This window comes from Drepanopeziza brunnea (genome assembly GCF_022702325.1).
Source record: "Drepanopeziza brunnea f. sp. 'multigermtubi' strain 214-2 chromosome Unknown ctg3, whole genome shotgun sequence".
In the NCBI taxonomy this organism is placed as follows: Eukaryota; Fungi; Ascomycota; class Leotiomycetes; order Helotiales; family Drepanopezizaceae; genus Drepanopeziza; species Drepanopeziza brunnea.
This window is the reverse complement of record NW_027094066.1, coordinates 1,811,466-1,838,238: the sequence shown is the minus strand read 5'-3', so window position 1 is coordinate 1,838,238 and position 26,773 is coordinate 1,811,466. Positions and strand designations below refer to the sequence as shown.

Here is a 26,773-nt window from a genome sequence, read left to right as displayed (position 1 = left end):
ATTGGTCTGATACACGTAGAAGCGGGTAGAAGTCCTTGATACAACTATATGTAATGTAATATACCTCGTGGCGTCGTCCCTCTCGCTAATATGGAGGAAGAGTGATTCTGGGAATAAAGTGTATTTGTGCTAAATAATCAAATTTCACTTGTCCGCTTCGAATATCTAAACAACTATAACTTCAATTGAACAAAAGAATCAACCATAGCTCGACAGGAAATAATCGGCTTAGTTGCAGTGCAGAAGGAGATCATTATTAAATGAATATTGGTGTTGCAGAAATTGTACTTTAAAAGGAAATTCGGCTTTGGTGTTCCTCGCTTATTCTAGTATTTACACGGCAATTCTGACATATACGCATAGTAAAACAGTATCGAAATCAGTTATTACCCATCGTGTCTTCCTTCGCTCCTTGACTCTTCCTTGCTCCATCCTTGACTCATTGACTTGTAAAGCTCAAAATCGCTATTATTCAAAGCTGCTCTTATAAATCATCATCGCTTTAATCTATCCAGCACAAACAGAGAGGCTACGATTCTTTACCTATACGAGGTGCCTTCTACGACCCTTTAGCTCTCTCTTGCGGCAGAGAGTCTGAAAAGCCGCAATTTAATCATTAACATGCGACGACTTTTCAAAGAGATTTTCTTTTATCGGCGGTTCCGAGCCTTCCTTTTCCCTTTTCTCGAATACCACGCCGATTGATCTATACTTATCGGGCATATCGATTAAAAAGATTAAAAGGATCTGCGATGAAAATAAACCGGATTCAAGAGATAAGATAAGAAAAGCTTAGTTCGATTAATCGAAAATACGGTATTGCGCTTTCGAAAAAGCATTTCGCAAATATACCGGCTTTTATATAAAAGCTACGAACGCAAGCTTTTATGGCTTTACGATAACAAAAACGATATTTGTATTTAAACGGATCGAGGCTCGCCGTAAAGCCATACGTATTTAATAGTTGACGAAAGTAAGCTCGGCGTACATTATTATAAAATGCTTTTAGAAAGTATATTACTACTACTACTGCTACTATGACTACTACTACTATTGAGCTTAATAGCCCACGGACCTAATATGTTAAAAGTACACTGAAAGTACAGTTTTAATATTAATCCAACACAATATCAGATCAACTACATACAATTAGGACTATATTGATTGGTTAAAATTTAGAGTCAGTACGTGGCATCCTTTCATATCGAAATATATACGATATGATCGGTGGTTAATTTTTTATCAATTTTATAAGGGGAAAATTAGGTGTCGCTGGATGTCCCGTGGTGCCGACTTGAGAATTAAAATCAAAGTACTCGTGCGGCTAGACCGTCCGTACTCATGTGTTGATCCTTTTAAACTGGCGAAGGGGGTTGCAACGCTCTGTATGGTTGGCTCCGCCTAAATTTAGTAAATTCGACTTCGTACTACTTGTATTTGGGATGATCTTCCGGCATGGGTACAGACAGACTTTCTGGCCGCACGAGTAACCGACGATTAACAGTCAGTGCGCTGCCTATTTACTACCTGAGAGCTACTACAATCTTTTCGATCCGTCTCTTGGTATTTTACGCAGGATCCGACCTGTTTCTAGCGTATGCTTCGAGTCCTTCGTAGGCTAAAGCGTGCTATTCCTCCCCTCTGAATAAAGGGCAGCATCCCAAAGGTGGCACGGATAGGTAGATTTCTGCTGCGTTTTGGCTCGTGCCACCCTTGGGATCCTGCCTTTTATTTATGGCGGGGGGGAGTATTAAGAATTTAGGATGATCTTCGATATAAAAATAAAAAGACAAATATACTTACTAGTTGCTAGTATCTTCAAACTGAATATAATAAAGGATACAAAGAATTAATCAAAGAGAGATATATATTCTTTGTTGCACCTACTTCAAGGTGAATAAACAATCCCTTTTACTGTCTTCTTCTATTGCATGCTTTTTTCCTTTCGTCAACTCTCAAAAACCTATAAAACTATTTCGGATATTTTCAAATGCAATCATGCTGTTATCGACATCTTTTTGCGCGATATGGCTAGCTTTAAGCTTTCTCTCTAATAGAGCTCAAGCACAAAGAACGGTTATCGGCTTTCGAGTAGTTCCAGAAGTAAGTTTCATGTGATTTATATAATATAAGCTTAGACTGATTACGCGAATTGTAGCAAGAAGCCATGAGAATCAATCAGAATAATATGATACAAAGAGATGCCTTGATCGGACCGACTGAAAGAAGACTCACTCAATTAGGAATTGGCTTACGTTTAAGTAAATTAATCTATATTCATAAATCGTCAATTATTACTTCCAGCTAATAATCCAAATAGCAAGAGTCCCTGGTAACTGGGAGAATCTTCCAGAAATAAACAACTGGTTTTGTGTTGTCGAAGCGAATACTGATGGGATTAGAGAGGCGCGCAAAATATACATCCCAGAATATTACCATAAGGTATATTGGGGTACAATGCGTGTCCCCATACAACTATGGTTCGGAGACGAAGAGTATATTGTGGATTATATCTTCGAAGAAGATCCAACATTCCCCCAACCCGAGAGAGTGCTACGCTTCGCATGGATCGCAGATTTCGGTTTTGATTTACAGATGCTCATTCCAAGGGACATGGTAAATGACCCGGAGTTGGGTTTATGGTCTAGATGCTATGATTCACTGCAAGCGCTGGAAGCATATGCGGCTGAAACATATGATTGGGAGGAGTGGGATATTGAAGGAGAAATTGACTACCCGAGCGTTGAAACTTGGGGGGCAAATGATGCTTGAAAAATGCTTTGGCTTTGTAGTATTACTATTCTTTCTTATATAGTGGCATGTGCGGATCTCTTCTATAATCCGAAGTGGGCGCTAGCGATATAAATGATAGGATTTTACAGGAATACCACAAGATGATTTGAAAGATTATTCGTGAATGCTGAACTGCGTTGTGGTTTTTAGCTTCTTGCAACTGATCATGCTGCATGCAGTCAATATAGTAAAGCATTCATTCATGAGAATTGTATGTCAAATTTTTTCTCTCTCAAAACTTGAGACATAGTTCTAAGAAACACCTTGATCAATATCTCGGCTGCGCTAGTAGGCTTCTGACCGTCATAATTCACGTTTCACATTAGCCAGTGTACCATACGTAGCTTAGCAGGTTGAAAATGGCAACAGGACTTGAGTACTTCAATAGCCGACGGTAATTTAAAGTTGAGAGAAGTGACAGAAAGACCGAGAGTGACAACGAAGAATGCTATCAAGATACTAGATTACTTGGCGTGTAAAAGGAGTAAGCCATTTCCCGCTTTCAAGTCCTTGCATCAGTGATACGAAATCCATCTCAGGGCTTACCTTGTGAATCGCTCCTTGTCTGACTGTATTCTTTACCTTGCGGAGGCTATCGCATTGTCCTGACGAGGACAAATATTGTGTATGAGGTATATTTATAACTTTCTGGATCGAAAAAATAGTAAGAAGCCGTTGGAATACGAGCAATTGATAACGGGGCGGATTCTCTATTCAATTTTAGTATGATTATCGATTACATGTATGCGAAATCCAGGCAGTATTCAAGTAAATTCTAGTAGAGGGACTAAGGTATACGTAGCTTAAGTGAAGCCTGGCAACTTTCCTATATGTTTTCGGCAGAATAGACTCTCTTTGCCAATCCGAGGAATTAGACGGTGGTATCTAGACTTTCAAGTTTAGCTATTTATGCTTCAGTTCATTATCAGTCTGGGGATTTATTGGGCCTCTATTCTCTTTGAAGTCATAACGGCACTCAGTAACAAAAGACCCTGAGGGCATTTTTGATATTTGAAATCGTGATCAGACCATTTCCAGAACCTAGGTCCGAATTTGAAGAATGAAAAAAAAAAACAGCTCCCCATCTTAGGTATCTGGTGGATTGTGGTCTGCAGACGGTATCCATAGGCCTAGATTGATTGCGAATAATGATCGACGGACCTTTGCGAAATCAGCAGTAAATGTTCTCACGCCTTGAGATTTGTTGACTTTCGCTTACATAAACTAAGGGCTTGGCGCGATCCCATACGTTGCTGTAGCTTAAAGCGGGTTGTATAATTGAATGTTTAAATGATTTGAACATGGATCCATCCCATGGAATTGGAACACCACTGACAGGTACAAGCAATGAATCTGAGCGTCAAAGCAGGCGATATACGAAGCTGGGCTAGGACAAAACAAGTGGAGCGAAGATGCCTAGGGTTTACAGCTCTTGAAATCCAGAATTCAGTCCCTGCGGTAGAAGCCTCGCCCCTGCCCTGACAAGCATACAGTATCCAGGCCTGAGGGGTGTCACGATCAAAGAATCCAAGCTCACGGGAAGCAAACCCAGGATATCAAACCAGGTTTGCAAAACCGCCAGAAAAGTAAACAATAGAAGGGGGTCCAAGATCCTCGGCTAGCGCCCAATTGAGAAAGGCATAAGCTTTTCAAAGCGACAACCCGAAGCAAGTTTACGAAGACCAGAGGGGAAGCATGCGTACGCTGAGACGGGAAGATCTACGTAGATCTAGGGCTACTCTGCTTGTGTTTCTCATGGCTATATGGTGCTTTTATGTGGAGCCAATGTCGAGGTGCTTGATTGGACTTACTTGAACCAGATTCGCCTGTGCTGCAAAGGACTTGCGCTCGAGTCAAGTCGTTCTGTCCGAATGCTTGGTTTGAGTAAAGTTATATGAAAAATGATAATTCCTCAATGGTGATATGGATTTGTGCAAGTGCTTCGCGCTGCACGGGGGAGCTTGATAGATCTGGTCGACAGACCCCAAAATTCTGAAAAATATTGATCTCGTGTGGCTATCTCGCTCTATCATGACCCATCTAGATTGCAATACAGACATTTGAGAAAGAAATCAGAGCTTGACTCTGCGGGAAGTCGGAAATGATCTCTGCAACGACGGGCAATCGCTTGGTGCAACGATCGGCAAGAAGAAAACGAAGTCCGCCGTGGGACTTCACATTCAAAATTTCAGGCTCTGGACTCGCGCTCTATTACTTCCACTGAGCTCAAACATACACTTTGTCGGACCACTGCGACCATTGTGGGCCGGGGACGTGATGGCACGTGAGGGTGGCACGTGCACCAGTGGTTCCTGCCCCCTTAGGGGACAGCCCACAACTGTAGCAATAGAAACAACCATCATCAATACAACACAACAACAACGCATAGACTAGTCTATCAACAACTCCCTGTGATATAACAACACACTTCCTACATGTAAAGATATCACATTCAGCGCGGCCTTCAAAATTGTCACTGCAGCCTGTTCATGACCAAACGACTGGTTGGTTTTCCCATCATCTAATGCTCTCCTCCTAAAACAACTCTATTCCAGGTCATTGTCACCCGTCAATCAAATTCCGTTTTGTACGAATTTCTACGATCCTGTCAGCTGAAGCCAGTCTTCAGGCCCAACAGCACCGCAGCCGGCAAAAGTTTCTCTAGAGATTTTAACGTACCACAGACCTCTCGAAATCGAGATAGATGCACGGGCACATGCCTTTCTTGAGATTGAAGCAAGCACACACCTCCCTGTCGGCAAGAGGGAAGAATGAGCGCCAAAGCATGCGGCCCACGGCACCTGTTCTCAGATTCTTCGCACGAATCACTCGGGGAGATTCCGGGAGTCCTTCTAGATACTCGACGTGATCTCCTACCTCTACTTTGCAGTGGAATTCGCCAATGGTCGATATCAAATGCTTGACAACGAGAATCGCGCCTGGAAGCTGCCCGGCCAAGGTGGAAGGATCTGATACTTCGGGGGAATCTCGAGGTTTAGTGGACTCAATCGGTTGAGCTGTGAATTCGGTTTCCGGTTTTAACTGCGTTTTTGGGCCGTCAACATGTGTGATCAGAACTTAAATCTTAGATCAGAACTTACAGAATGGCTTGCCGGATACGCAAGCTCACAGCGACAGTTGCCTTCCCTGCAGGAGCATTTTCCTTTCGGCGACAGCGGAAAGAATATTTCCCAGCGAACCGAGACTTTTCGGCCACTGCGCAGGATCTCAACATGACAGCCGGTATCAAAATTCGAGCAGACCCTGACCAACTCTCCAACTTCTGGGCCATCAGGGTTGAACTTTGCTGCTGTACGTTTGACGGCCAGAACAGCGCCAACTCTCTGCCCTGCTATCGAATTGATATCAGCAACCGCCTCCACCTCTAGGCTTCTCTCACACGGAATAAGCCCACTACGGTCGTTGTGGGTGTTGGCGGGCCGCTGTCGCTGAAGGCAGAGAAGGAGCTGGATTCCATGCTGGCCTTGCCCTGAGGTGTTTCTTGGGGTTTGTGAGCAAAAGAAGAAATAATGTGATCGAGAAGTCGGCGGGAGCAAATTCCGACTAAGGATTTTCAAGCGTTTGTTCTCAGGAAACGGGCGGCTTGCTGCATCTGCCGGTCTATCTATTTCTTAGATCTCATCTGAGGCGTGTCTCGGCTGCCGGCGTTGGCCATCCAGTCCAAAGAGAGACGAGTTTCTCAGAGCCCACCCTTTCTTTTGATCGGGCTTGCAAGTGCATGGCTTAGATTTTGGAGTATCCCTCTTCAATTCTCTCCCTGGCTAGACTTTCCGTCATTTTTCTTGGCCCATTCTCAGTCATCGCTGGATTTATGCTCTTTCCAGCCCTGGCCACAAGACATGGCTTCGCGCGTTTGCACAGTCTGAGTGTTGCTCAGATTGACCTATAAATCTACGATATAAATAAGTGGATGGCTTGCTAGCCGGACAACATATATCCTTCGGCTTCTCAATTTTACTTTACGAATCTGATTTGACCTGCGAAGCTCCACAAGCCCGGCTGGCATCATCGCAGCGTCGATATTTTCTCACACTTAGGAGTTATGGCTATCATCGGGATCTTGGAAACAAGCACACTAGTAACTCCTAAGTGTCGATCATGTATACGGTACACCCGCAAGAGCCATGCGGGAAACCCGCTGAAAACACACCGTGTTTGGCTCATGCCTTTTTCCGCTGTAAGAAGTCCATCGCAACCTGGGAAGTTAGCTCCCACTGTGTCGATAGTGCTTTGAGATGAAGGTCTTTCGCTTTCTAGTAATACCTCTCACACGTTCTTAGAACTCGATCTTGATTGACTCACATCACTGGCAAGAGGATCCTCTGTCTTGAAGGCTCTTGTCAGGGCCCTATGAGCAGTAGAATGCCGACAGACTGTTCATGCTATTTGGGTTTCCAGAAGGATAACTTATGATCCAAATAAAGATATGATGTTAAGACAGGTCGCAAGATATCGCAAGATATTATTCTCTGCTTGCGAAGGGATGGTCAATGGTTTCAAGACAATAGCAGTGGTCGAATATTACAGATCGACGAGGTATTCATAAGCTTGACCGAGATCACATGATCAATATCGGCACAAGTTCGGACAAGGCTGACAAGATTTAGTTATTCACAGCAGTCCCATCCCCTCTCTCCCTTCCCTCTTTCTCGAACTTTCTAGGAGGAACTCACAATTATTCATTTGCACCGGCTCATGCCATGCTAGAATCACTCGACAGCATAGCTAGCGGAATCTCAACTTAGACAACAAACAAGACCTCAACTCGATTAGGTTACAGATTGATACAATCCAAGAAACATCATCACTTGAAATGTCGTCCGACGCCGCCAAAGGCCAGGAGGCTTTAAAAGTCTCCGACTATGCTGCAGCAATTAATCACCTTACGACCGCTCTCAAGACCTCGCAATCGCCTCTCTGGCTGATCCAGCGCTCGACCGCATACCAACGAACAAACCAGCACGAGCTCGCTCTCGCAGACGCGGACAACGCGCTCCTCGCCAGCATCAACCGTGGCAAGCGGGATCTGATCGCTACCTCGCACTTCCGACGAGCAGTTGCGCTCCATGGCATGGGGAGATTCGGCGATGCTAGACTTTGCCTCAACTGGTGCATGCAGAAGAACCCGAAGGAGAAGTGCCTGACGATGTGGATGGCGAAGGTCAAGGCGGACTACGAGAAGGCTGGAGGAGAAGAGGCCGAGTGCAACAAGAAGTCTGTGAAGGAGATCCCAGACAAGGTCGAGGAGGTCGTTAAGCCGAAAGAGGAGAAGAAGGCTGTGGAGAAGCATCAGGTTGCGGAAGTAAATAATGCTCCCTCGGGGATGGTCGCGCCTGTTGCGCCAGCAACTACGCCCAAGGAGAAGATCAGAACGGAATGGTACCAATCCACAACGACGGTCACAGTCGAGATATTCGCCAAGGGTGTCCCCAAGGAGAACGCCGAAGTGAAGATGGAGTCATTCACTGTTAGTTTATCCCTTCTTTCTACCCCGCTAACCACTGACAACCCCCAGCTCCATGTCAGCTTCCCAATCGGCAATGCCAGCTCGTTCGAGTACTCCATAGACCCTCTGTTCTCCGAAATAGCCGTGTCCAAGAGCACCTTCCGCATTACACCCCACAAGATTGAGATTGTTCTCCACAAGTCCTTCCCGGGCCTTAAATGGTCCTCCCTGGAAGACCCCGACCCCGATATCTCACTCACCAGACCCGACAAGCCAACCTCCAGCATCCCAGACGGGGTCCTGAGACCAAAGGAGACCGCACCGATCTACCCAACATCATCCAAAAATGGACCAGTAAACTGGGACAAGGTTGGCGCTGACGACGATCAGGAGGAGCACGATGTCAATGACTTCTTTAAAGTTCTCTACAGAGATGCTGACCCCGATACGCGGCGTGCGATGATGAAGAGCTATCAGGAGAGTAATGGTACCTCGTTGTCGACGGACTGGTCAGATGTCGGTAGCAAGACATTCAAGACGGAGCCACCTGAGGGTATGGAGCCCAAGAAGTGGGACTCTTAATTAAGTTGGCGGGCTTCCGGGGGTGGTTTATGCAGTCTTTTCAGCATCGGTGTTTTGCTTGGGCTAGTTTTGGTGGCATTGGAATGGCGTCCGGTGGAAACTGACATGGTCACTGTATCTGGCGTCTGGAAGGGAAATGGGCCTCTAATCTCGATTCTCTCCTCAGCGAATGTATTTTCGCATCTTGAGGCTTCTCTAATCCCGTCATCCTTTGTCTTTCCCATGCTCTTCAGACATTGTGCGAGATACCCGCGCGGAATAAAGTGGTTGTAAATGATCTATCTATCCATGGTTCTTGACCCCATCTAGTCATCATGTCTTCAGGTAGGGTATAGTATCACTTTGGATTGACCAGTACTCTTCCCATTTTCCTCGTATGCCTTCCTTTTTTTTTCACCCTTCGATCCCTCGATCCCACCTAAAATTCTCCTCCATGAATACAGAGAGAGATATAGACAAAATGGGGCGGGTGGCTTGAACCTGGTCACCGTTCTACTATTTGCCATTTGCCATTTGCCATTTGCCATTTGCCATTTGATTTTCGCTGCTAAATTCTCTGCCACTATCCCATCATGTGCCTTTTCTTTTCCCGAGGGGGGGAAGCGGGGGGTCGTTTTTGTAATCGGAATCGGAAACGAATGGCGGGTGGTTTTTTCGTGGCCTGCTTGCTTCTGGTGTCTCTCCCTCCCTCTCTGATTACTGATTAGAGCTCGCCCTGAGCTCTGAGCCGTCAAATTTCCTTTTTTTTTTTTTTTCTTGGCATTGGAAGTATGTTCGCAGATCCGCTCATTGGGTCGCCGTGTCCTATTTCCAAGTCATCATCAGATTGCCGGAGCTGGCTGGCTACTCGAACCCGACGATATCCCGCTACCTATCCATGGATATTCATCGCTCGATCTCGAGATGTGTACTCCTAGTACGAAAGGTCTTCCCAGCTCCTCCTGATATAGATATCAGCCATATCATTAGTGTCGACTCTGCGATATCTGGAGACCTGGGATCTTCTCGGCTGCTGGCTTGGGAGTCTTCGTGGCCTTTGTGGTTTTCTCTCTGGTCTCTGCTGCAGACGCATAGGTTGTTAGCATGTAAGAACTGCAGATGGTGTAGTGTGGCATGGGTGCGTAGAACTAGAATGCGTGCTTAAACCTCTGGAGCAGAGCCCTTCCCTCCCGGGGATGTAGTTCCTTCTTGGGCTTCTGCGCGGCGACCTCAGCATCTCCCGCCTTGATGTCGGTCGGCATGATCTGTTCTTATACCAGTGTCTCCAGCACTGCCCCCTCCGACATCCATGTCATCCTTCGACTTGTTGCTCTTGAGCGGACGTATCAGCAGCAGCTTGTATGTCGCCGGTCTGCTGGTCTTCAGACTCGGTCTCCTGAAACGTAGCGGGTGTAAAGCCAGGCTTGATGGTCTTGGACGTTCGATACAAGATGTCGTTTCCGTCATCCGGGATCAACTTTAGCGAATCTGTGCGTGCCTCGTGGAGGGCAGCTGCGCTAGGTGTGGGAAAGATGTAGTATCGTACCTGATTCTGAGCTGGAAGTTACTGATGCTGCCTGTTGTACTTCGTAAACATCAGCTTCTCTACTACCAGCGCAAAGCCTACGACTGTGATTATCAAGCCTTTCTGCTAATATTCAAGTCTCACAAAATCCTTGACCGTCTTTGACCATCTCCATTGACAAATTTAGCCGAGAAGACTTCCAAGTTGTGCCACCCAGTATCGACCATGTAAACCTGGACAGTATAGGTTCATTGACCAGCTATGTAAACAGACAGTCCAGGAGGCAGCGAGTGTATTTTCAATGATGTATAGCCCATCTTGGAGTACCTTTACTTCCTAAACGGCTCCTTGATAGTAGGTCGCGATCTGTGAATGGAGCTTGGGAGTCTGATAGAACTTGTCCGAATATTACCCGTTAGCCGAGCCCCTGAATAAAAAAGCACTGGTGCCAGTTAACCGAGCCCTTGAGTAACATCACTTCTTGAATACTTCAAGCAATCAAACGAGCTAATCCGAACATCAGCCGGGATGCGAGCCTCCTGAGTTAAACCACTCTGCCTCAAGAGAAAGTCCGCCTCAAGAGAAAGCCTAGAGGTAAATATGTCTCGTACATCATAAAAATTGTGGCATTACAGCAGATCACCGAGTCACTTAGAGGCATTGTTTGAAGGCACAGAGTTTGAAATCAGGTCGCATTTTGATGAAGCTTTGGCGTCTTTAAAGAAGTCCACATTCGCATCCGCAGGTCTCACTCCGAAAGCTTGATGCCATCTTCCTGCCCAGCACTATCTTTCTTCCCAGTATTTGGCTTCAATCAGAGCTGCCAAGACCCTCTTTGTATTTTCCCAGGAAGAACTGCATAGGACTCAGCATATGGAAACCAACTCGAAGTTCGAAGTCTTCGACCTTGCGGCCGGAAACATCTCGCTCCCCCGACAGAATTCTGATTGTCTCTGAATCGAGTGCTCCGTCGTAAATCGCAGCATCTGAGGATGAGTGAAGGTTTTTGTACAGAGTGCTAGCCTCGATGCTGTACGCAAGCTCCATCTTCTGCAAGACAAATCGACCGATATCGGTCGATGACCAGCCGCCATTAGTAAGCATATGACGTTGAACCTGATACGCTAGGCTACCCAGTGTCAAACCCTGCAGGTTCAACTCCATAACCGACTTCCTGATAACATCGGGTGTATCTTGGTGGAAATCTGTGATCTCCTTGTTTAAAATCAAACTGCTGATTGCAGCCGATGAACTGCGAGCGTAATCCCATACCACTGTGACGTTGGAGGCTGCGCCCTTCGCGTCTTGCTCAAGAACAGCTCTCTCCTCACCACCAGATCTTCCCTTCTTCGTATCGCGTCCCTTAGTAGCATAGCGTGGGAACTTGTCCCGAGTGATCTTTGCTTCGTCGAGCTCGTCCTGAGTGGGATCCAGGAAAGGGTTCTCTTTTTGTCTGCGGCCCCCTTTACGAAGAGAATACAGAATGAGGCCGTGGCAGCCATAGACGTTACTGCACTCAGCAATGCGTTCTGCTGCAGGCTTCAGCGCCAGCTTCAGGATTTCGACTCTGGACAAGTCGCGACCGGTAATGGCTCTCTTCGGTTTCTTTGGATTTTTATCTAAATGCTGTATTAGCGATCCACTTGGTGCATGACTTCAGTGCAGAAGAGGAGCTTACCAGCCTTATTGTGTGTTGTGTCACCCTTCGTAGCCTTTTTTCGAACAATGGCCGTGTCGTCTGCTCCATCATTCTTCTTCGCTTTCTTATAGGACTTATCTGAAAGCCACGTTAGCAATCCATATAAGAGATGACTCGGATGTGCAAGATGAGTGCGTACTCTTCTCAATCAATGACATCTTCCGAAATCGCTCTAAATTCCGTGTCAGCGATCTATACAAGATGACTTCGATTCGCAGAAGGTTTACTTACTCTTAGTAGGGCCAACAAGATCGATATCGGATTCGCTATCATCGTCCTCTGAATCCCTTATCAGCGATCTATACAAGAATTGACCTCAATGCGCAAGAGCGTCACTTACCTTGGGTAGGCCCAAGCAGATTGTTCAACTCGGTGTTCTTGCTCTCTGAGTTCCGTATCAGCGATCTATGCAAGAGATGAATCCAAATCGCAGAAGGAGTACTTACTGACACGCCGAGAAACGTCTTTGCTCTCGTTCTCTGAATTCCGTGTCAGTGATCTATATAAGAATTAACTTCAATTCGCAGGAGGGTCACTTACCTTGGGTAGGCCCAAGCAGATTGTTCAACTCGGTGTTCTTGCTCTCTGAGTTCCGTATCAGCGATCTATGCAAGAGATGAATCCAAATCGCAGAAGGGGTACTTACTGACACGCCGAGAAACCTCTTTGCTCTCGTCCTCTGAATTCCGTATCAGTGATCTATACAAGAATTGACTTCAATTCGCAGGAGGTTTACTTACTCTTTGTAGGGCCAGCGAGATCGATATCAGAATCGCTGGAATCGCTCTCTGAATTCCGTGTTAGCGATTTATACAAGAATGATTTCAATTCGCAGGGAATTACTTACCTTGGACAGGCTCATTGACATCCTTCATCTCCGTATCTTCGCCCTCTAGATTCAGTATCAGCGAACTGTATGAGGGATGAATCCAAGTCACAGGAGGGGTACTTACGAGTAGCTGGTGTGGTCTGCTTTACTTCCTTATCGTTGTTCTTGCCCTTCTGGATCTCCTCTCCGGAGTTTCTATTCTTGTCAGTTGCCATCTTGAATTGTTGTTGATGGACTGTATTGGTTTTGATGGAGTGTGGTTGATGCTGATGAATTGTGATTGGTTTTGATGGACTGTGATTGTTGTTGATGTAACTGAGGAGGAAGTTCTTGTTGAGTGCGCGGGAGCCTTTTTGTAAGGTGAAAATTAGTTAGCGCCGCGCTAAGCTGAGCCCGTGTTATTGTGGAGCCTGCCTCATCTCTATATCCCCACTGACTCTCAAGTCGAAAAGATCATGGACACCAACTGGTGTTCAGTTAAATGGAGAAGATACGAAAGTTGGGCGCCGCTGAACATTAAGTTCTCGTGAGAATGCTAACCGAGTTTGTTTACTTCTGACTACTTTCTGCTAACCGAGCTTTCTGTTAACCGAGAACTTTTCTGCTAACCGAGCTCTCGCCAAGAGACCTAGGCGCGTCAGATCAGGCACATCTTTCACAGCCATGACCGCAGAGAAACACTTTAAAGACTGTGGGGCTTCTTTGTTAAGCCTGTGACTCGAAGAATATGCATACTGTGCTAGATTTCAAGGCACCTCGAGATCTAGGAGCGAAGGTTACCATTTGCTTCGGAAAGAACCTTGCAGACTTTGATTAAATTGGAGAATTAGCCTGATAGCCATATTATTGATTTCTAAAACTCCCTGAGACCTCGAGAAACATAGTATTGTAGAGAATTCTGCTTTCCCCAGAGGTCGAGCTTTAAAGATGCGGAGCATTACATTTGTGTTACAGTCACTGTAGCAGTCTAATGGTCCTGGATATCTTCTTGCAAGGAGCAGTGTCACTCAGATAGCGAACAATAAATAGACTCTGCATTACCCTATCTTCAGTATCAGAACTCCAATTTCTATTTCACTGCAAAAGTATGGAAGGGACTCTTTAGATCCAGGCGACCCGGAACGGTGTCTACGTGCTCGAATATTCCCAGGGCGCTGCTTGATCCCCCGCTGTACATGTGCGACAGGAGAAGATTAATACCCGAAAGCGCTCAGATTTCCAACAAGACAAATTCTAGTCTCAGCAACAGCAACCTCTTTCCATTACAGCCCTGCACAGTAGTTATGGCGCCGGAAGAGAAGAACGCGAGCGAAAAGGCCGTGGAGAGCAGCGTGGCAGTGGCAAGCAGCCCGGGTATGAGCTTCCCTTCAATTCCCAATCTTCTCTAGAATGCTAAGACAGTTCATCGGGCAAAGTTGCGCAGTCTGCAAGCTCAGAAGAAGAAGAAGGCAACCAAAGCTCTGTCGAAGATTAACAGTAAGTAGTCTACAGTAACGGCCAGTGTCTTGTTTCCACTGGTTTTTCTTGGCAGCTTGCTAATCTTTGAATCCAATTGATCTCAACGACCCCCTTTACGCGGCCATTGCGGATAGGTAAATAAAGATCTCTGCAGACGCTTGGTCCGGTATTTCTCCTCTGCTGGCTTGAAGATGGGTACATACGGAGCGCGAAACGCTCGGCAATCCTTGGTGCAAATGGCATAATCAAGTCCAGATACGGACCCGGTGGCGCCTCAAGAAACCCTTCCATCGACTACACCGACGCCGATTTTGCCGACGCCGGTATCGCTAGAAGTGAGTCGACTCCACGGGTGGAGGAACAGGTGCGAGACGAGGCAAGAATTCTGGCGAAGGAACACATGCCAAGGGCAGCAGTTCTGGCAGTATACGCCGCCAAAATACGACCAGTACGCTGGGAAAAACCCAGGGGGATAGCGATGAGACCATCGAAGAGGAGGATTTTGAGTAGGATATAGCTCTTGCCACCGAGAAACTCGGTGACCGATGCCAAGAGGAGGGCCGACAGCAGCAGCAGCAGCAGCTACAACAACACACGCCCGAGCAAATTCAAGAAGACAAAGTTCCGGGTGCGCAATTCATCAACTGTCAAAAGCGCCATCTTCCTCTGGCTGCACAGTAACAAAAACGATGCCGCCAACGACTACCTCCAGAGCAGACCTCATCTCCGCAACGCTTTGGAGGGAGACGGGTTCCTTCGCACTGTCCTCGAGCCAGACGTCGATGTTAAGCCAGCACACTACATCTCGTAATCGAGCCTCGTCGCCGATATCAATGCTGGGATGAGCTTCGAGAGGATAGAGCTAGATTCTTACCCTGCCACATCACCCTCGCTTGGCCAGACATATTCGCCGTTACTGAAAACCATCCGGACTACCGCGTCCATCTCGAAGTACTTAGGATCTGCGGGTGGCTGGTGTTCTGACAGGAGACACCATTGGCGAGAAACTTCGTCTGAAGCTTGTTTTTGACATGCTGTGACTCTGCATTGGAGTTGTCGAGCAGAACCAACGATTGAGATAGGGCAGGAGTGTTTGCGGGTCTGGACACTGAGTTCTTCATCCTACTGCGTGTGAACTCCATCCTCTGCGCATACAACGTTTACTTCATTGAGTTCTATCGTCGCTTCTTGAAGTTTTCAAAGTGACCATGTTACTTGAAACCAATACAATTCCATTTCTGAGATATTTCTAAAACTATAAGACTCTCTTCTCGGTATGGCTAGATCCACTTCCTTTACAGAATGAACTATCTTGGCCTATTATTTTCGAGCTGTCCGGTACCTTATGCGGGGATACCCATGCTTTGTTACCTACCGGTCGGCGGTCAAGGGAAAGGAAGGGAGAAGAGCAGAGAAGAGAAGGAGAGGACGCTCGCTGTCTATTCGTGAATATCTGGGATTAGATTATGATGCTAGATTACCATTACTACTGTCATTATTAACTCTATGTGATGCAAGCTTGAGCAAAAGACCGTTTATGGAACGAGAGATTCATATAACGCCAGGCTGATCCTGCGACCAGGAGATGAGAAGATCAGACCATCTCTAAAGCAACGCCACATCCCCATACTTCTTGGCAAACATGCCCAGAGCCTTCATGGGAAAGATGAACTTGTAGTTCGGGTACGAGATCATACAGCTCTTGTTGAAGACGCCCTCGATGGCTTCTTGCAGCCACTCCCCGTTGGGCTGCTGCCTGCGCATAATGAGACGAAGGCCCCTCTCGATGGGTGCACGGTCCGGATAGGAGGCTTCTAGGAGGCCGATGATGGCCCAGGCTGTCATGACGACTTGGGAGCCGGTGGGGTGTTCGATGTAGGTTGCTGTCTCGCAGGACTGGAGGGGTGTATTAGCTTCAATCGAACAAGGGGGAGGGAAGTGATGTGGATAAAAGGAAGGAGAAAGGGAACTCACGCGATAGCTTTCCGACCAGCCGCCGTCTTCCCTTTGCTTAGAGACGAGGAAATCGCAGCCGGCGCGAGAAAACGCACTATTCTCATACTTCTCGCCGATACTCGCCAAACTTTCCAGTGCAAACATCGCTGCGTAAGTGAAGCAGATGCCCCAACTACCGTACCAACTTCCATCAGGACTCTGAGCATCTTTGATATATTGAACTGCTCTAGCCTTGAAGGTCCGGATGTCCTCAGTCCTGTAGTCTGGGTAGTATTTGGTGAAAAGTGAGAGAGCTGTCACAACCGCAGTCGTGCATTCTGGGTAGTCGTACTCAATCATGATTCTGCCAAAGACTTCAGCGGCATTGAGCATCTCTAGACGTTCGGATCCTCGCGTAGGCTCGTAGGATGCACAGCCGCCGGAAGCATTCTGATAAGTAAGAAGCGTATCGATGGCATCGTAGATTCGCTGGTCCTCAAGAAGCGTGGGGTATCCTGGCGTCCGTTGAAGCAGCAGTACGGCCTTCAGAGCCTCGGAAATGCAGTCACTGACCGCGTATCCTTGGTCTTTGTTACTGAACGCCCATCCACCCTTTCGTTGCTGTCTATAGCATATGGCTTGATCATCCACATTCTCACGCATTTGCTGGTCATCCAAAAACTCAAGAGCCTTGGTGAGCATCGGCCTCCATTTCGGGTCTTCAGCCAAGCCAGCATCCATTACAGCCTGAATTAGGAACGCAGTATCCCAGCATTGGACACCATTGGTCCCGTTCACCATCATACCTTCCTTGTTGACCCAGAGGTAATCGGCCAGGCGGTCCCTGTGTCTTTCTACGGAGTAGGCCTTTGGTCCCTCCTTGATGTAACAGACGAGAAAGTTCATGGGCGCATTGACAGGCGCAAGGTCAGAATAATCAGTGTTCTTGTCTTCCATCTGGACAAGTTTCCAGACCCAGTCTTCCGCTCTCTTAACCAACCAGTTGACCCTGGTGAGCGGGTTGTGTACATTGACAAGAATCCAATTTGCCGTTCTCAGTAGAAGTGATTTAGGATGATAGTTATCCTTCTCGGCTATGGTGTCCCGATTCGCTGCCCAGTTGATAGATTCGTATGGCTCCGCGAAGAGTTCCTGCCTGAGCTCCCGTATAAGAGCTGTCTCGGGGAAAGTCCAGCGTCTGGACCATATAAATGACATGGGAAGGTAAACCATTCGCATATGGATCCACCATCGCCACGGCGCAAAGGGAACCCAATCAGGAAGTAGCCAGAACTCAGGTGGCGCCGGATTGACTATCTCCCACTTGCAAACTCCCAGGATACTGAGCCAGAACTTCGCCCAGTGAGGACCGCATCTTGCTCCCCCCAGCTTGTGTAAGGTGCCCCTGGCCCGAATCATTCGTGGCTCTTCCTCACTTACACCCAGAATACGCAAAGCTGTGTAGTTCATTGCCGTCCCAAAGACGGAGCTCTCGCCCTCGATATGCAGACCCCAACCTCCATCATCGGGATGTGCCCTAGCGAACAAGTAGTTCTTCATCTCTGTAGCGATGTGGGTCGGGATTTCAGTCTCGGTGACATACCAGGCTATGACAAAACCTGGTAGCAAGAACATTGGCCCGCCATATTCACAGCCCCAATTCCCCGGTGGAAGCTGGAGGTGTTGGAAGAATTCAAGGCCGTTCTTGACCGAATCGAGGGCCGTCTTTGCAGCAGGAAGGTCTGGCAGGTCCTGATTGAATCATATTAGATCAAATCAGCATAGAACCTACACATCCCAGGGGCAAGCAAGAAGCACTAACCATGGGCAGACCCAGGTACCACCTATCTGCATCGGATTGAGGCCAATTCTCTGCCTCGCCGTCGTCTTGGAGATAATGCCATGTCTGTCTGCCCCCTTCGTCCAACATGCGCCATCTTGATTTGTCGGTGGATTCTGAGATCTTCGGACGCTTTGCAGAGGGGGGTTTCTTCTCCACCGTATCAATTGACCTCTTCTCGCCGACAGCTGTTGCTGCTGTTGTTGTCGCTGCCGCGTGTCCGTTGACAGGCTTTAATGGTGTCTTTAAGGTCACCATGTCTGCAGACTCTGAGTAGAGCCCAGGTAATGCTTCGTCCAGATTCTGTACTCATGCACCGTTTTGCCCCTTTCCCTTCTCGCAGACAGTCAATCAAAATTGGGTGCAGACGATAATACATGGGAGGTACTCCTAATCCGAATGTGAGCTTCGGCATGGATCAGATAAGATAACGCCTACTTTTTTTTTTGGTTTTGGACCCTGGCCCTGCATATAAAAACATCTCACTTCCACCGTCCATTTTAACGACACCACTCGAGTACCCTGCCATAAGGTACCATGCCTATCCGCGTTCCTGAGCCACTGCCACTGCCCATAACCTAAGTCTCATATTCATATTTATGATTGAGATAGCATGGATATCGACCTCGTCGCAGGCTATGTGCAGGGTTCGCCAAACAGAGGATCATTGCTCTCCAACTCACCACACAGACATCGACTTACCACTGCAGCAGATGGTGACAACGACCGCCAGGTTCCCTCACAAGTCCATGTCCACGTTACCAGAGCATCCAAGTCCAACCAACTGGGCCTCGTGATCTCCAAGATTGAAGACATTTTCGAGTCCATCACAGATTGCCTCTTGGATGAAAAGAAGGAGCTTGTGATACAGCTGAAAAGCCGATCCAAGTCCAAGTCCAAGTCCAAGTCCAAGTCCCACAAGCCCCAATGCGAGCAAGACGACGACGACGGTGACGGTGACGGAGAGAGGGAAAAGTCCAGAATGATTACTTTCCCCAGCAAGAACGCGAAGGAGGCCTGGAAGTTCAGTAATACAAGCTCCTTGTTGCATTGCACCGCACTGCATCAGCACTGCTAATGGATGCTCATACAGCTGCGTTATTGAGGATTCTGGAACTTTCCCATGAAGCTCTTGTGACGGGAATAGTCACGACGAAAAGGTTGAATGCCTACATGAGCCTCGACTGCAGCATCGATGCCTACTACTACCCTTTGCCCTTCCAGATCCCCAAAATGTGCTGTATTGCTTCATGGTTACTAACATTCAACCAGAGATATCTACTATCGAGAGCCAGAGCTGTTTATGAAGCAAGCGGTGGTCGATCGCTACGTTGACGACATCGCCTACACATTCGGCGTCAACAGAGATGCCTTGAACGTGGTCTGTCCACCTCACCTCTCCTCTCTTGCCCTTCTCTAAACCGATCTTGGATCAGGTAGCAGCAGCCAAAGGTCTTGTTGCCGGCTCACTCCTCCTAACGAGAAAAGATGAGTCAGTCATTGACCTCGCCACCGAGCCAGAGGCAGGTTCGCCTTTCCGAAAATCAAAATCTCACATATGCTAATACCAGCCAGGGCCTCCTCATCCCCAATCCAAGCGAGATCTCCACAATTCAATTCCTGGACGTGAGATGGATCCTCGTCATCGAAAAGGAGGCAACCTTCCGCACCCTCGCCTCCGCCCAATACTGGCAATCCTCCCTCGCCGGGAGAGGGATCCTCCTCACAGCCAAAGGCTATCCGGACATCCAAACCCGCCAGTTCCTGCACCTGCTCTCCACGTGCCACCCGTCCATCGCCATCCTAGCACTTGTCGATTTCGACCCGGACGGGATCGGGATCATGGCGACGTACAAGCACGGCTCTCAGTCGCTGGCTCACGAGCAGGATCTCGCTGTTCCAAGCGTGAGGTGGCTTGGCGTAAGGAGCGGTGATATTGGCGCGGTGGGGGTCGGGGAAGGGGAGCCGGGACTGCTGAGGTTGTCGGCGAGGGATCGCAGGGTTGCGGTGAGGATGTTAGAGAGGGGCGGGCAGGTGGATGCGGAGTGGATGCGGGAGCTGCGAGTCATGCTCGTGCTCAATGTGAAGGCTGAGATTCAAATTCTCGGGGGTGGGGGGAGGCTCGCGGAGTGGCTTGATGAGAAGTTGCTGGATGCTGTCTGATTGGGCTGTTGGAGATGTTGCTCTACAGTGTCTGCAAAGCTGTGTAATTGGTGGGTTTCTGAGCTATGATTGAAAGACTTATGATACATGGTGCGATGGGCTATGAGCTACAGGTCATCTTATATCTCAATGTATCGACGACACTGATGCTCAGTTGAGCATCTCAAATGTAAACCTACTGAGGAGCTCCTACAAGGTACTGATACTAATAAACATACTCCAGCATAATACAGCTTGGTACTTAATCCCGTGAATAGTCGTCACGTCTGATTGACAGAATTTCCCAATATCCAATATAGAGATCTAGTAGAAGCCCCAGAATGACAGAGAAAGGAGGGTCTAGTTCCCAAGCCTCGGCCCGTCGCGCGAGCGCGTCTCTTTCCGACCCCCAACATATCAATCAACATCAATAACCAACTAACTCCCTAACTTAAACCAACCTCACCCAACGCCGACACCAACTTTCCCGAACCCATCAAACCACACCACTACCACTACCACATCCCGCATCCGCCCAAAGAATACCTTCTCCCTCCCCTGTCCTCCGAAGGGAAAATATATATATATATATATATAAATGCCGCCTCCAAACCCCCACCTCACCCGCCTCCTCGCCCGCCTCCCCCCCCGCCTCCACCGCTACACATCCACCCTCCGCACCGCCCCCCTCTCACACCTCACAGCCTTCCTCATCCTCCACGAGCTCACGGCCATCGCGCCGCTCGTCGGCCTCGCCGCCACATTCCACTACACGAACACGCTGCCGCAGGGGGGCCAGTGGCTAGGGGAGAACGTGCGGGCGGGCGCGGAGCGATTCGGGCGGTGGTTTGGTCGGAAGGGGTGGTTTGGTTTTGAGGCTGGGGCTGGGGCTCGGGCTCCACCTGATGGATCTGGTGAGGGCGTTGTGAGGGGTGAAGGTGAAGGAGGAGGAGGAGGAGGTTTTGGTGGGGGAGATGGGATGCTGGAGAAGGAGAAGGAAGAAGGGAAGGGGATGGGGAAGGTATACAGAAGTAGTAGCGAGCAGGGCACGAAGATCCTTGTCGAGGTTGCGACGGCGTACGCTATCACCAAGGTGTTGTTGCCCGTCCGGGTGGCGGTCAGCGTGTGGGCGACGCCGTGGTTCGCGCGGGTGTTTGTGGGGAGGCTGGGGAGGGTGTTTGCGTTGGGGAGGAGGGTCTTTGGGAATGGTGGCGGGAAGGTTGCTGTCGGAGGGAGGAATACGAGTCCTGCTGCTGGGACGGGGGCGGTTGGTGGTGGGGTTGGGCCTGGGAGTCGGAGGAGGAGGGTGGGTTGAAGAGGGTCGGGGTGATGGAAATCGTGGAATTCGGATACATCAAGAGCAGATAGAGATGCTAAAGGCTACCACCCTCCTAGTACCAGACATATGGATGGACTTAACTGGACGGAGAGCTGGCATTGGGGGGGGGGGGGGGGGTTAAAGCTCGGCGAGGGCTGGGGACGGCTTATTCTTATCGAGAGGCCTGGACGTGGATGAACACGGAAAGAAATCCGTAGGTGGCCAGAAGAAGGGACGTGGCAGCATATTCTCTGTCTGGTTGTCGTGTGGTGGAACAGAACTTCAAGTAATCGACGAGCAGGCAAACGAGGACTATTCACATACTTTGTGAGTGGATATGACAGGAAGGATAAACGGAGTCAGGGCTCCAGTACTAGAGAATTCATGTAGATATGTAAGACTCCACGAGAATCACAAAACATTTTCTCGGGATTCCTCCTATTTTCGATAGGGTGCAGTCCCCTCGCTGTTTTCGTAAATCATGTCCATTGGTTCATTGCAGGAACTTTTTGGTCTATGTATCTGTCTGTCTGTATCCACCATCAACCGTCATCTGTTTCCGATATCCGGGGACCATCGTCTGCAGCAGAGGAAGAAGGCAGAAGCAAGTATGCATTTGATGTACCTCTCAGCACATCCATCTACCCATCAAGACAAATAATCTACTTCTCGTAAACCCAGTCGTGTTGGGTCGACTTCCACGATTGGACCTCACCCTCCTTAAACCAGAGAGCGATCTCCTTCTTGGCGTTCTCGACCGAGTCGGAACCGTGGCAGACGTTGCGGCCGACGTCGATGGCGTAGTCGCCGCGGATGGTACCGGGGGCGGAAGCGAGGGGGTTGGTGGCTCCAAGGAGGACTGTGAGGGATGTTAGTAGGAGATTTTTGAGGGGAGAGGAAGAGGCGCGGGGTCGGGTGGGCAAGAGAACGTACCACGGCCGGTCTTGACGGCGTCACGGCCTTCCCAGACCATGGCGCAAATTGGGCCAGATCCCATGTCTGTTTGTTGTTAGTATGTATGTACAGATGGATAGATATTGTAAGAGGAGGAGGGTGGAGAGAGCGTACACTTGATGAGTCCTGGGAAGAAAGGCTTGGAAGAAAGATCCTCGTCTGTTTACACATTAGAAATTGCATAATGTGAGCATGCCAGCGAGACTAACAGTGCTTCTCCAGGTGCTCTTGGCTAGCAGTCATCAACTTGATAGCGGCAAGCTTGTATCTGCGCTGTATTAGATTCACGGCTTTATTTTCAGTCCGGATGTAGGGCGACATACCCGCGGGCCTCGAATCGGGAGATGATGGGGCCAATGAGTCCACGCTGTATAGCCGCATATCAGCTTCACTACCATTTAGCTATTCCGTAGGAGAGTAGCACACCTGGACGCCATCTGGCTTAATAGCAATGAAGCTATTCCCGTCAGCTACACCGCCAACAGAGGGGTCGCATCTAAGTATCTGCTGTGTAGCACTTACGTCTGTTCGGTAGACATGGTGTTGTCGTTGAGTCGTACGTGTTCTTCTCGTGAGTTCGCAGAAGCGCGGAGGATTCCTTGAGTCTAGGGGCTCAGGTGTCCAAATATCTCAAGATCTTTGGTAGTAGTGGTGGTGATAGTGGTGTTTTGTTCATCGGAAAGGTTTTTGGGGAGGAGGGGTGGGAGGGGCTAGTGGGGCTGCTAGCCGGCCTCTTCTATCCAGTAGGTTAATCCGAAAGTGAGACTCTGCATAACTCCAGTTTCTGAAGTTTCTGGAAATGCACTTTACAAGTCCAAACAAAATGTGCGCAAAATGAAAATAATACAAAGGAAATGGATTACATGATTAGGAGATGGGAACAAGTCAAACTTGACATATCCAAGATGAGCCTCTGCGACCCAACTTGGCGCTTTCAAGACCGAATATTGGCCGTGAAGTGAACGGGCTCGCCAAGACCATATAGCTGTTTCGACCAGGATTGAGGTCACTGCTTGGGGGGATTGACTTGAGGCCAGCTTCAGCCTTGGAGGGAACCAGACCGGCTATCAACAGCTTCATCGTTCAACCTTCATTGCACTGCAGGTCGATACTAATTACATTTGCTGCCTATCTCGTTGTCTCTCCTACATGCTGCTCTGCCGGCATTGAACAAAGACTCTTTCCCTGCTCCGACTATGGCTCGTTTAACAGGCCAGACCCAGGCCCAGAGATGGACAGCTTTACTTGTGCTCGTGTCCGCATTCTCCCTATTCACACCTGCTGGTAATTCATGACTTCTGTACATTTGATCATAACAATTTCTCATCCTACATAGTGTCCGTGAAGCACGAGAACTTCAAGACATGCGATCAGTCCGGCTTCTGCAAACGCAACCGGCAGTACGCCGACAAGGCATCGAGCCTGGGCAAGCAATGGGAGGCCCCCTACAGGATAACACCCGAGTCCCTAAGTTGGAAAGAGGGACAGCTCAAAGGCACCATCCTGAAGACCATTGACGCCAATGGCGAGACGGTCCGGCTACCGCTTACCATTTCGTTTCTGGAGTCCGGCTCGGCGAGAGTGGAGATCGATGAAGAGAAGCGTCAGAAGGGGGACATTCAGCTACGGCATGACAGTAAAGCGAGGAAAGAGAGATATAACGAGGCTGAGTCGTGGGCCATTGTCGGTGGACTAGATTTGAGCAAGACTGTGGCCGAGGATAGAGGCGCCGAGAGGACCATTGTGAAGTACGGTCCTGAAGGCAAGTTCGAGGCTGTGATCACTTTTGCGCCTTTTGGAATCGACTTTAAGAGAGACGATGAGACACAGATCAAGTTTAACGACCGAGGGTTGCTAAATGTGGACCATTGGAGACCGAAGATCGATAAGCCAGAGCCCGAGATAAAGGAAGGAGAGGAGGCTCCAGCCGTCCCAGAGGGCGAAGATGAGAGCACTTGGTGGGATGAGTCTTTCGGTGGAAACACAGATTCGAAGCCCAGGGGCCCTGAAAGCGTTGCTCTTGACATCACATTCCCTGGCTATGAGCATGTTATGGGCATCCCAGAGCACGCTGGACGATTGTCGCTGAAGGAGACTCGGGGTGCAAATGGCCCTAGCCACACAGACCCCTACCGATTGTACAATGCCGATGTTTTTGAGTACATCATGGACAGCCCAATGACCCTCTACGGAGCCATTCCCTTTATGCATGCCCACAAGAAGGATTCGACTGTTGGGGTGTTCTGGTTGAACGCCGCCGAGACCTGGGTGGATGTTATCAAGGAGACCGAAGCTCACAACCCATTGAGTCTTGGAATTGGATCCAAGAAGGATACCAAGACGCACTGGTTCTCTGAGAGTGGTCTCATTGATGTATTCGTCTTCCTCGGCCCTACGGCTAAGGAGGTCACCAAGGCGTACGGCGAGCTCACTGGTTACACTCAACTCCCGCAAGAGTTCTCCATCGCCTACCACCAATGCCGCTGGAACTACAACACTGACGAGGACGTGAAGGAGGTTGACCGCAAGATGACCATGTACCGGATTCCTTATGATATCATCTGGCTCGACATTGAGTATACCGATGATAAGCAATACTTTACTTGGGACCCGCTCAGGTTCCCCAACCCGCTGGGCATGCTCAAGCAACTGGACGAGTCCAAGAGAAAGCTTGTGGCTATCATCGACCCACACATTAAGAACAAGGAAGGGTACCACGTCGTAGAGGAGCTCAAGAAGAAGGATTTGGCAGTTCACAATAAGGATGGCAACATCTACGATGGCTGGTGTTGGCCTGGGTCTTCCCACTGGGTCGACTGCTTCAACCCTGCCGCGATCAAATGGTGGATCGATCTTTTTAAGTATGATGCGTTCAAGGGTTCCGCAGCCAACCTGTTCATATGGAATGATATGAACGAGCCTTCCGTCTTCAACGGTCCCGAGACAACCATGCCAAAGGACAACCTCCACCACGGTAACTGGGAGCATCGGGATGTCCACAATATTAACGGGATGACCTTCCACAACGCCACTTACCAAGCAATGCTTGAGCGTAAGAAGGGTGAAATCCGGCGCCCATTTGTCCTCACCAGGTCCTTCTACGCCGGCTCTCAACGTCTGGGCGCCATGTGGACTGGGGATAACCAAGCCGACTGGTCTCACCTCGCAGCCGCCTTCCCAATGATCATCAACAACGGTATCGCCGGGTATCCCTTCGCCGGCGCCGATGTTGGAGGTTTCTTCGGTAACCCCGACAAGGACCTCTTAACCCGCTGGTACCAATCCGGCGCCTTCTATCCCTTCTTCCGCGGTCACGCTCACATTGACACCCGTCGCCGTGAGCCCTACCTCGCCGGCGAGCCATACACAAGGATCATCACGCAGGCCCTCCGCCTCCGCTACACCCTTCTCCCAGCCTGGTACACGGCCTTCCATGAAGCCAGCGTGAACGGCACTCCCATCCTTCGACCTCATTACTTTGAGTACCCAGCCGATGAACAAGGGTTCGCCATCGACGACCAATTCTTCGTCGGCGAGACGGGTCTCCTTGCTAAGCCTATTGTAACCAAGGATACCGAGACGACCGATATCTACCTCGCCGACGACGAGATCTACTACGACTATTTCACCTACCAGATCTACTCTGGCCGCGGCGCCAACACCATCGCCGCACCGCTGGAAAAGATTCCTTTGCTGATGCAAGGTGGACATATCATCCCGCGCAAAGACCGCCCACGTCGCTCAAGTGGCCTTATGAAATGGGATCCCTACACCCTCGTTATCGTCCTCTCCAAAGCCGGCGAAGCGACCGGCACGCTGTACGTCGATGATGGTGAGACCTTTGACTACCAGAAAGGTGCTTACATCCATCGCCGATTCTCCTTCTCGAACGGTGTTCTTCAGAGCACAGATATCGGCACTAAGGGGAAGCTGACGGATAAGTACGTCAAGAGCATGAAGCCCGTGGGTGTGGACCGCATCATCATCGTCGGCGCCCCGAAGGAGTGGGCGGAAAAGGTTACAGTGAAGGGAGACAAAGGCGTGTTGGAGCTGCAGTATAACCCCGCGCAAGGCAAGAGCGCCGCGTGGGCGGTGGTGAAGAGACCGGGTGTTTCAATTGGGGAAGACTGGAAGATTGAGTTCTGAGACTTTTGACTGTGCATGTCTAAGGCCTCGACTTGGGGAGGAGATGAACACCCTCCCAGGTTTGGGGATGCGTGGATGTAACTCGGTGTATGTAGCGTGTGATAAA

The 26,773-nt window shown here is 49.1% G+C and overlaps 8 protein-coding genes across 9 annotated transcripts; 4 read left to right on the top strand and 4 right to left on the bottom strand.

The window, feature by feature from the left end:
- Window positions 1-5,366: 5,366 nt before the first annotated feature.
- On the bottom strand, window positions 5,367-6,271 carry L3040_002670 (uncharacterized protein; the record flags this gene model as incomplete). The annotated part of the gene is made up of 4 exons (XM_007290517.1): window positions 5,367-5,390; window positions 5,473-5,835; window positions 5,895-6,145; window positions 6,196-6,271. 4 exons carry the CDS (start codon window positions 6,269-6,271, stop codon window positions 5,367-5,369), a joined length of 714 nt encoding a protein of 237 aa, XP_007290579.1.
- A 1,356-nt stretch (window positions 6,272-7,627) lies between these two features.
- Window positions 7,628-8,842, top strand: L3040_002669 (uncharacterized protein; the record flags this gene model as incomplete). The annotated part of the gene is made up of 2 exons (XM_007290518.1): window positions 7,628-8,281; window positions 8,330-8,842. 2 exons carry the CDS (start codon window positions 7,628-7,630, stop codon window positions 8,840-8,842), a joined length of 1,167 nt encoding a protein of 388 aa, XP_007290580.1.
- A 2,314-nt stretch (window positions 8,843-11,156) lies between these two features.
- Window positions 11,157-13,089, bottom strand: L3040_002668 (uncharacterized protein; the record flags this gene model as incomplete). 2 transcript variants are annotated; one of them, XM_066155643.1, is made up of 11 exons in its annotated part: window positions 11,157-11,965; window positions 12,025-12,123; window positions 12,185-12,217; window positions 12,277-12,324; window positions 12,386-12,430; window positions 12,492-12,524; window positions 12,586-12,630; window positions 12,692-12,724; window positions 12,786-12,833; window positions 12,893-12,937; window positions 12,999-13,089. In XM_066155643.1, 11 exons carry the CDS (start codon window positions 13,087-13,089, stop codon window positions 11,157-11,159), a joined length of 1,329 nt encoding a protein of 442 aa, XP_066012623.1. The 2 variants fall into 2 exon arrangements, with proteins under 2 accessions (XP_066012623.1, XP_066012624.1); XM_066155644.1 differs by lacking the exons at window positions 12,025-12,123; window positions 12,185-12,217; window positions 12,277-12,324; ... (5 more) ...; window positions 12,893-12,937; window positions 12,999-13,089 and having other exon boundaries at window positions 11,157-11,510.
- Window positions 13,090-14,157: 1,068 nt separating this feature from the next.
- On the top strand, window positions 14,158-15,143 carry L3040_002667 (uncharacterized protein; the record flags this gene model as incomplete). The annotated part of the gene is made up of 4 exons (XM_007290520.1): window positions 14,158-14,227; window positions 14,276-14,350; window positions 14,524-14,780; window positions 14,850-15,143. The coding sequence occupies 4 exons, from the start codon at window positions 14,158-14,160 to the stop codon at window positions 15,141-15,143; spliced, it is 696 nt and encodes a 231-aa protein (XP_007290582.1).
- A 794-nt stretch (window positions 15,144-15,937) lies between these two features.
- Window positions 15,938-18,365, bottom strand: L3040_002666 (uncharacterized protein; the record flags this gene model as incomplete). The annotated part of the gene is made up of 3 exons (XM_007290521.1): window positions 15,938-16,228; window positions 16,307-18,019; window positions 18,090-18,365. The coding sequence occupies 3 exons, from the start codon at window positions 18,363-18,365 to the stop codon at window positions 15,938-15,940; spliced, it is 2,280 nt and encodes a 759-aa protein (XP_007290583.1).
- A 355-nt stretch (window positions 18,366-18,720) lies between these two features.
- L3040_002665 (uncharacterized protein) lies at window positions 18,721-20,270 on the top strand (the record flags this gene model as incomplete). Its single annotated transcript, XM_066155642.1, has 5 exons — window positions 18,721-19,135; window positions 19,201-19,267; window positions 19,380-19,488; window positions 19,544-19,630; window positions 19,683-20,270. 5 exons carry the CDS (start codon window positions 18,721-18,723, stop codon window positions 20,268-20,270), a joined length of 1,266 nt encoding a protein of 421 aa, XP_066012622.1.
- Window positions 20,271-22,229: 1,959 nt separating this feature from the next.
- L3040_002664 (uncharacterized protein) lies at window positions 22,230-23,060 on the bottom strand (the record flags this gene model as incomplete). Its single annotated transcript, XM_007290524.1, has 7 exons — window positions 22,230-22,426; window positions 22,501-22,566; window positions 22,636-22,680; window positions 22,731-22,789; window positions 22,845-22,888; window positions 22,948-22,978; window positions 23,044-23,060. 7 exons carry the CDS (start codon window positions 23,058-23,060, stop codon window positions 22,230-22,232), a joined length of 459 nt encoding a protein of 152 aa, XP_007290586.1.
- A 657-nt stretch (window positions 23,061-23,717) lies between these two features.
- Window positions 23,718-26,667, top strand: L3040_002663 (uncharacterized protein; the record flags this gene model as incomplete). The annotated part of the gene is made up of 2 exons (XM_007290525.1): window positions 23,718-23,805; window positions 23,858-26,667. The coding sequence occupies 2 exons, from the start codon at window positions 23,718-23,720 to the stop codon at window positions 26,665-26,667; spliced, it is 2,898 nt and encodes a 965-aa protein (XP_007290587.1).
- Window positions 26,668-26,773: the final 106 nt, after the last annotated feature.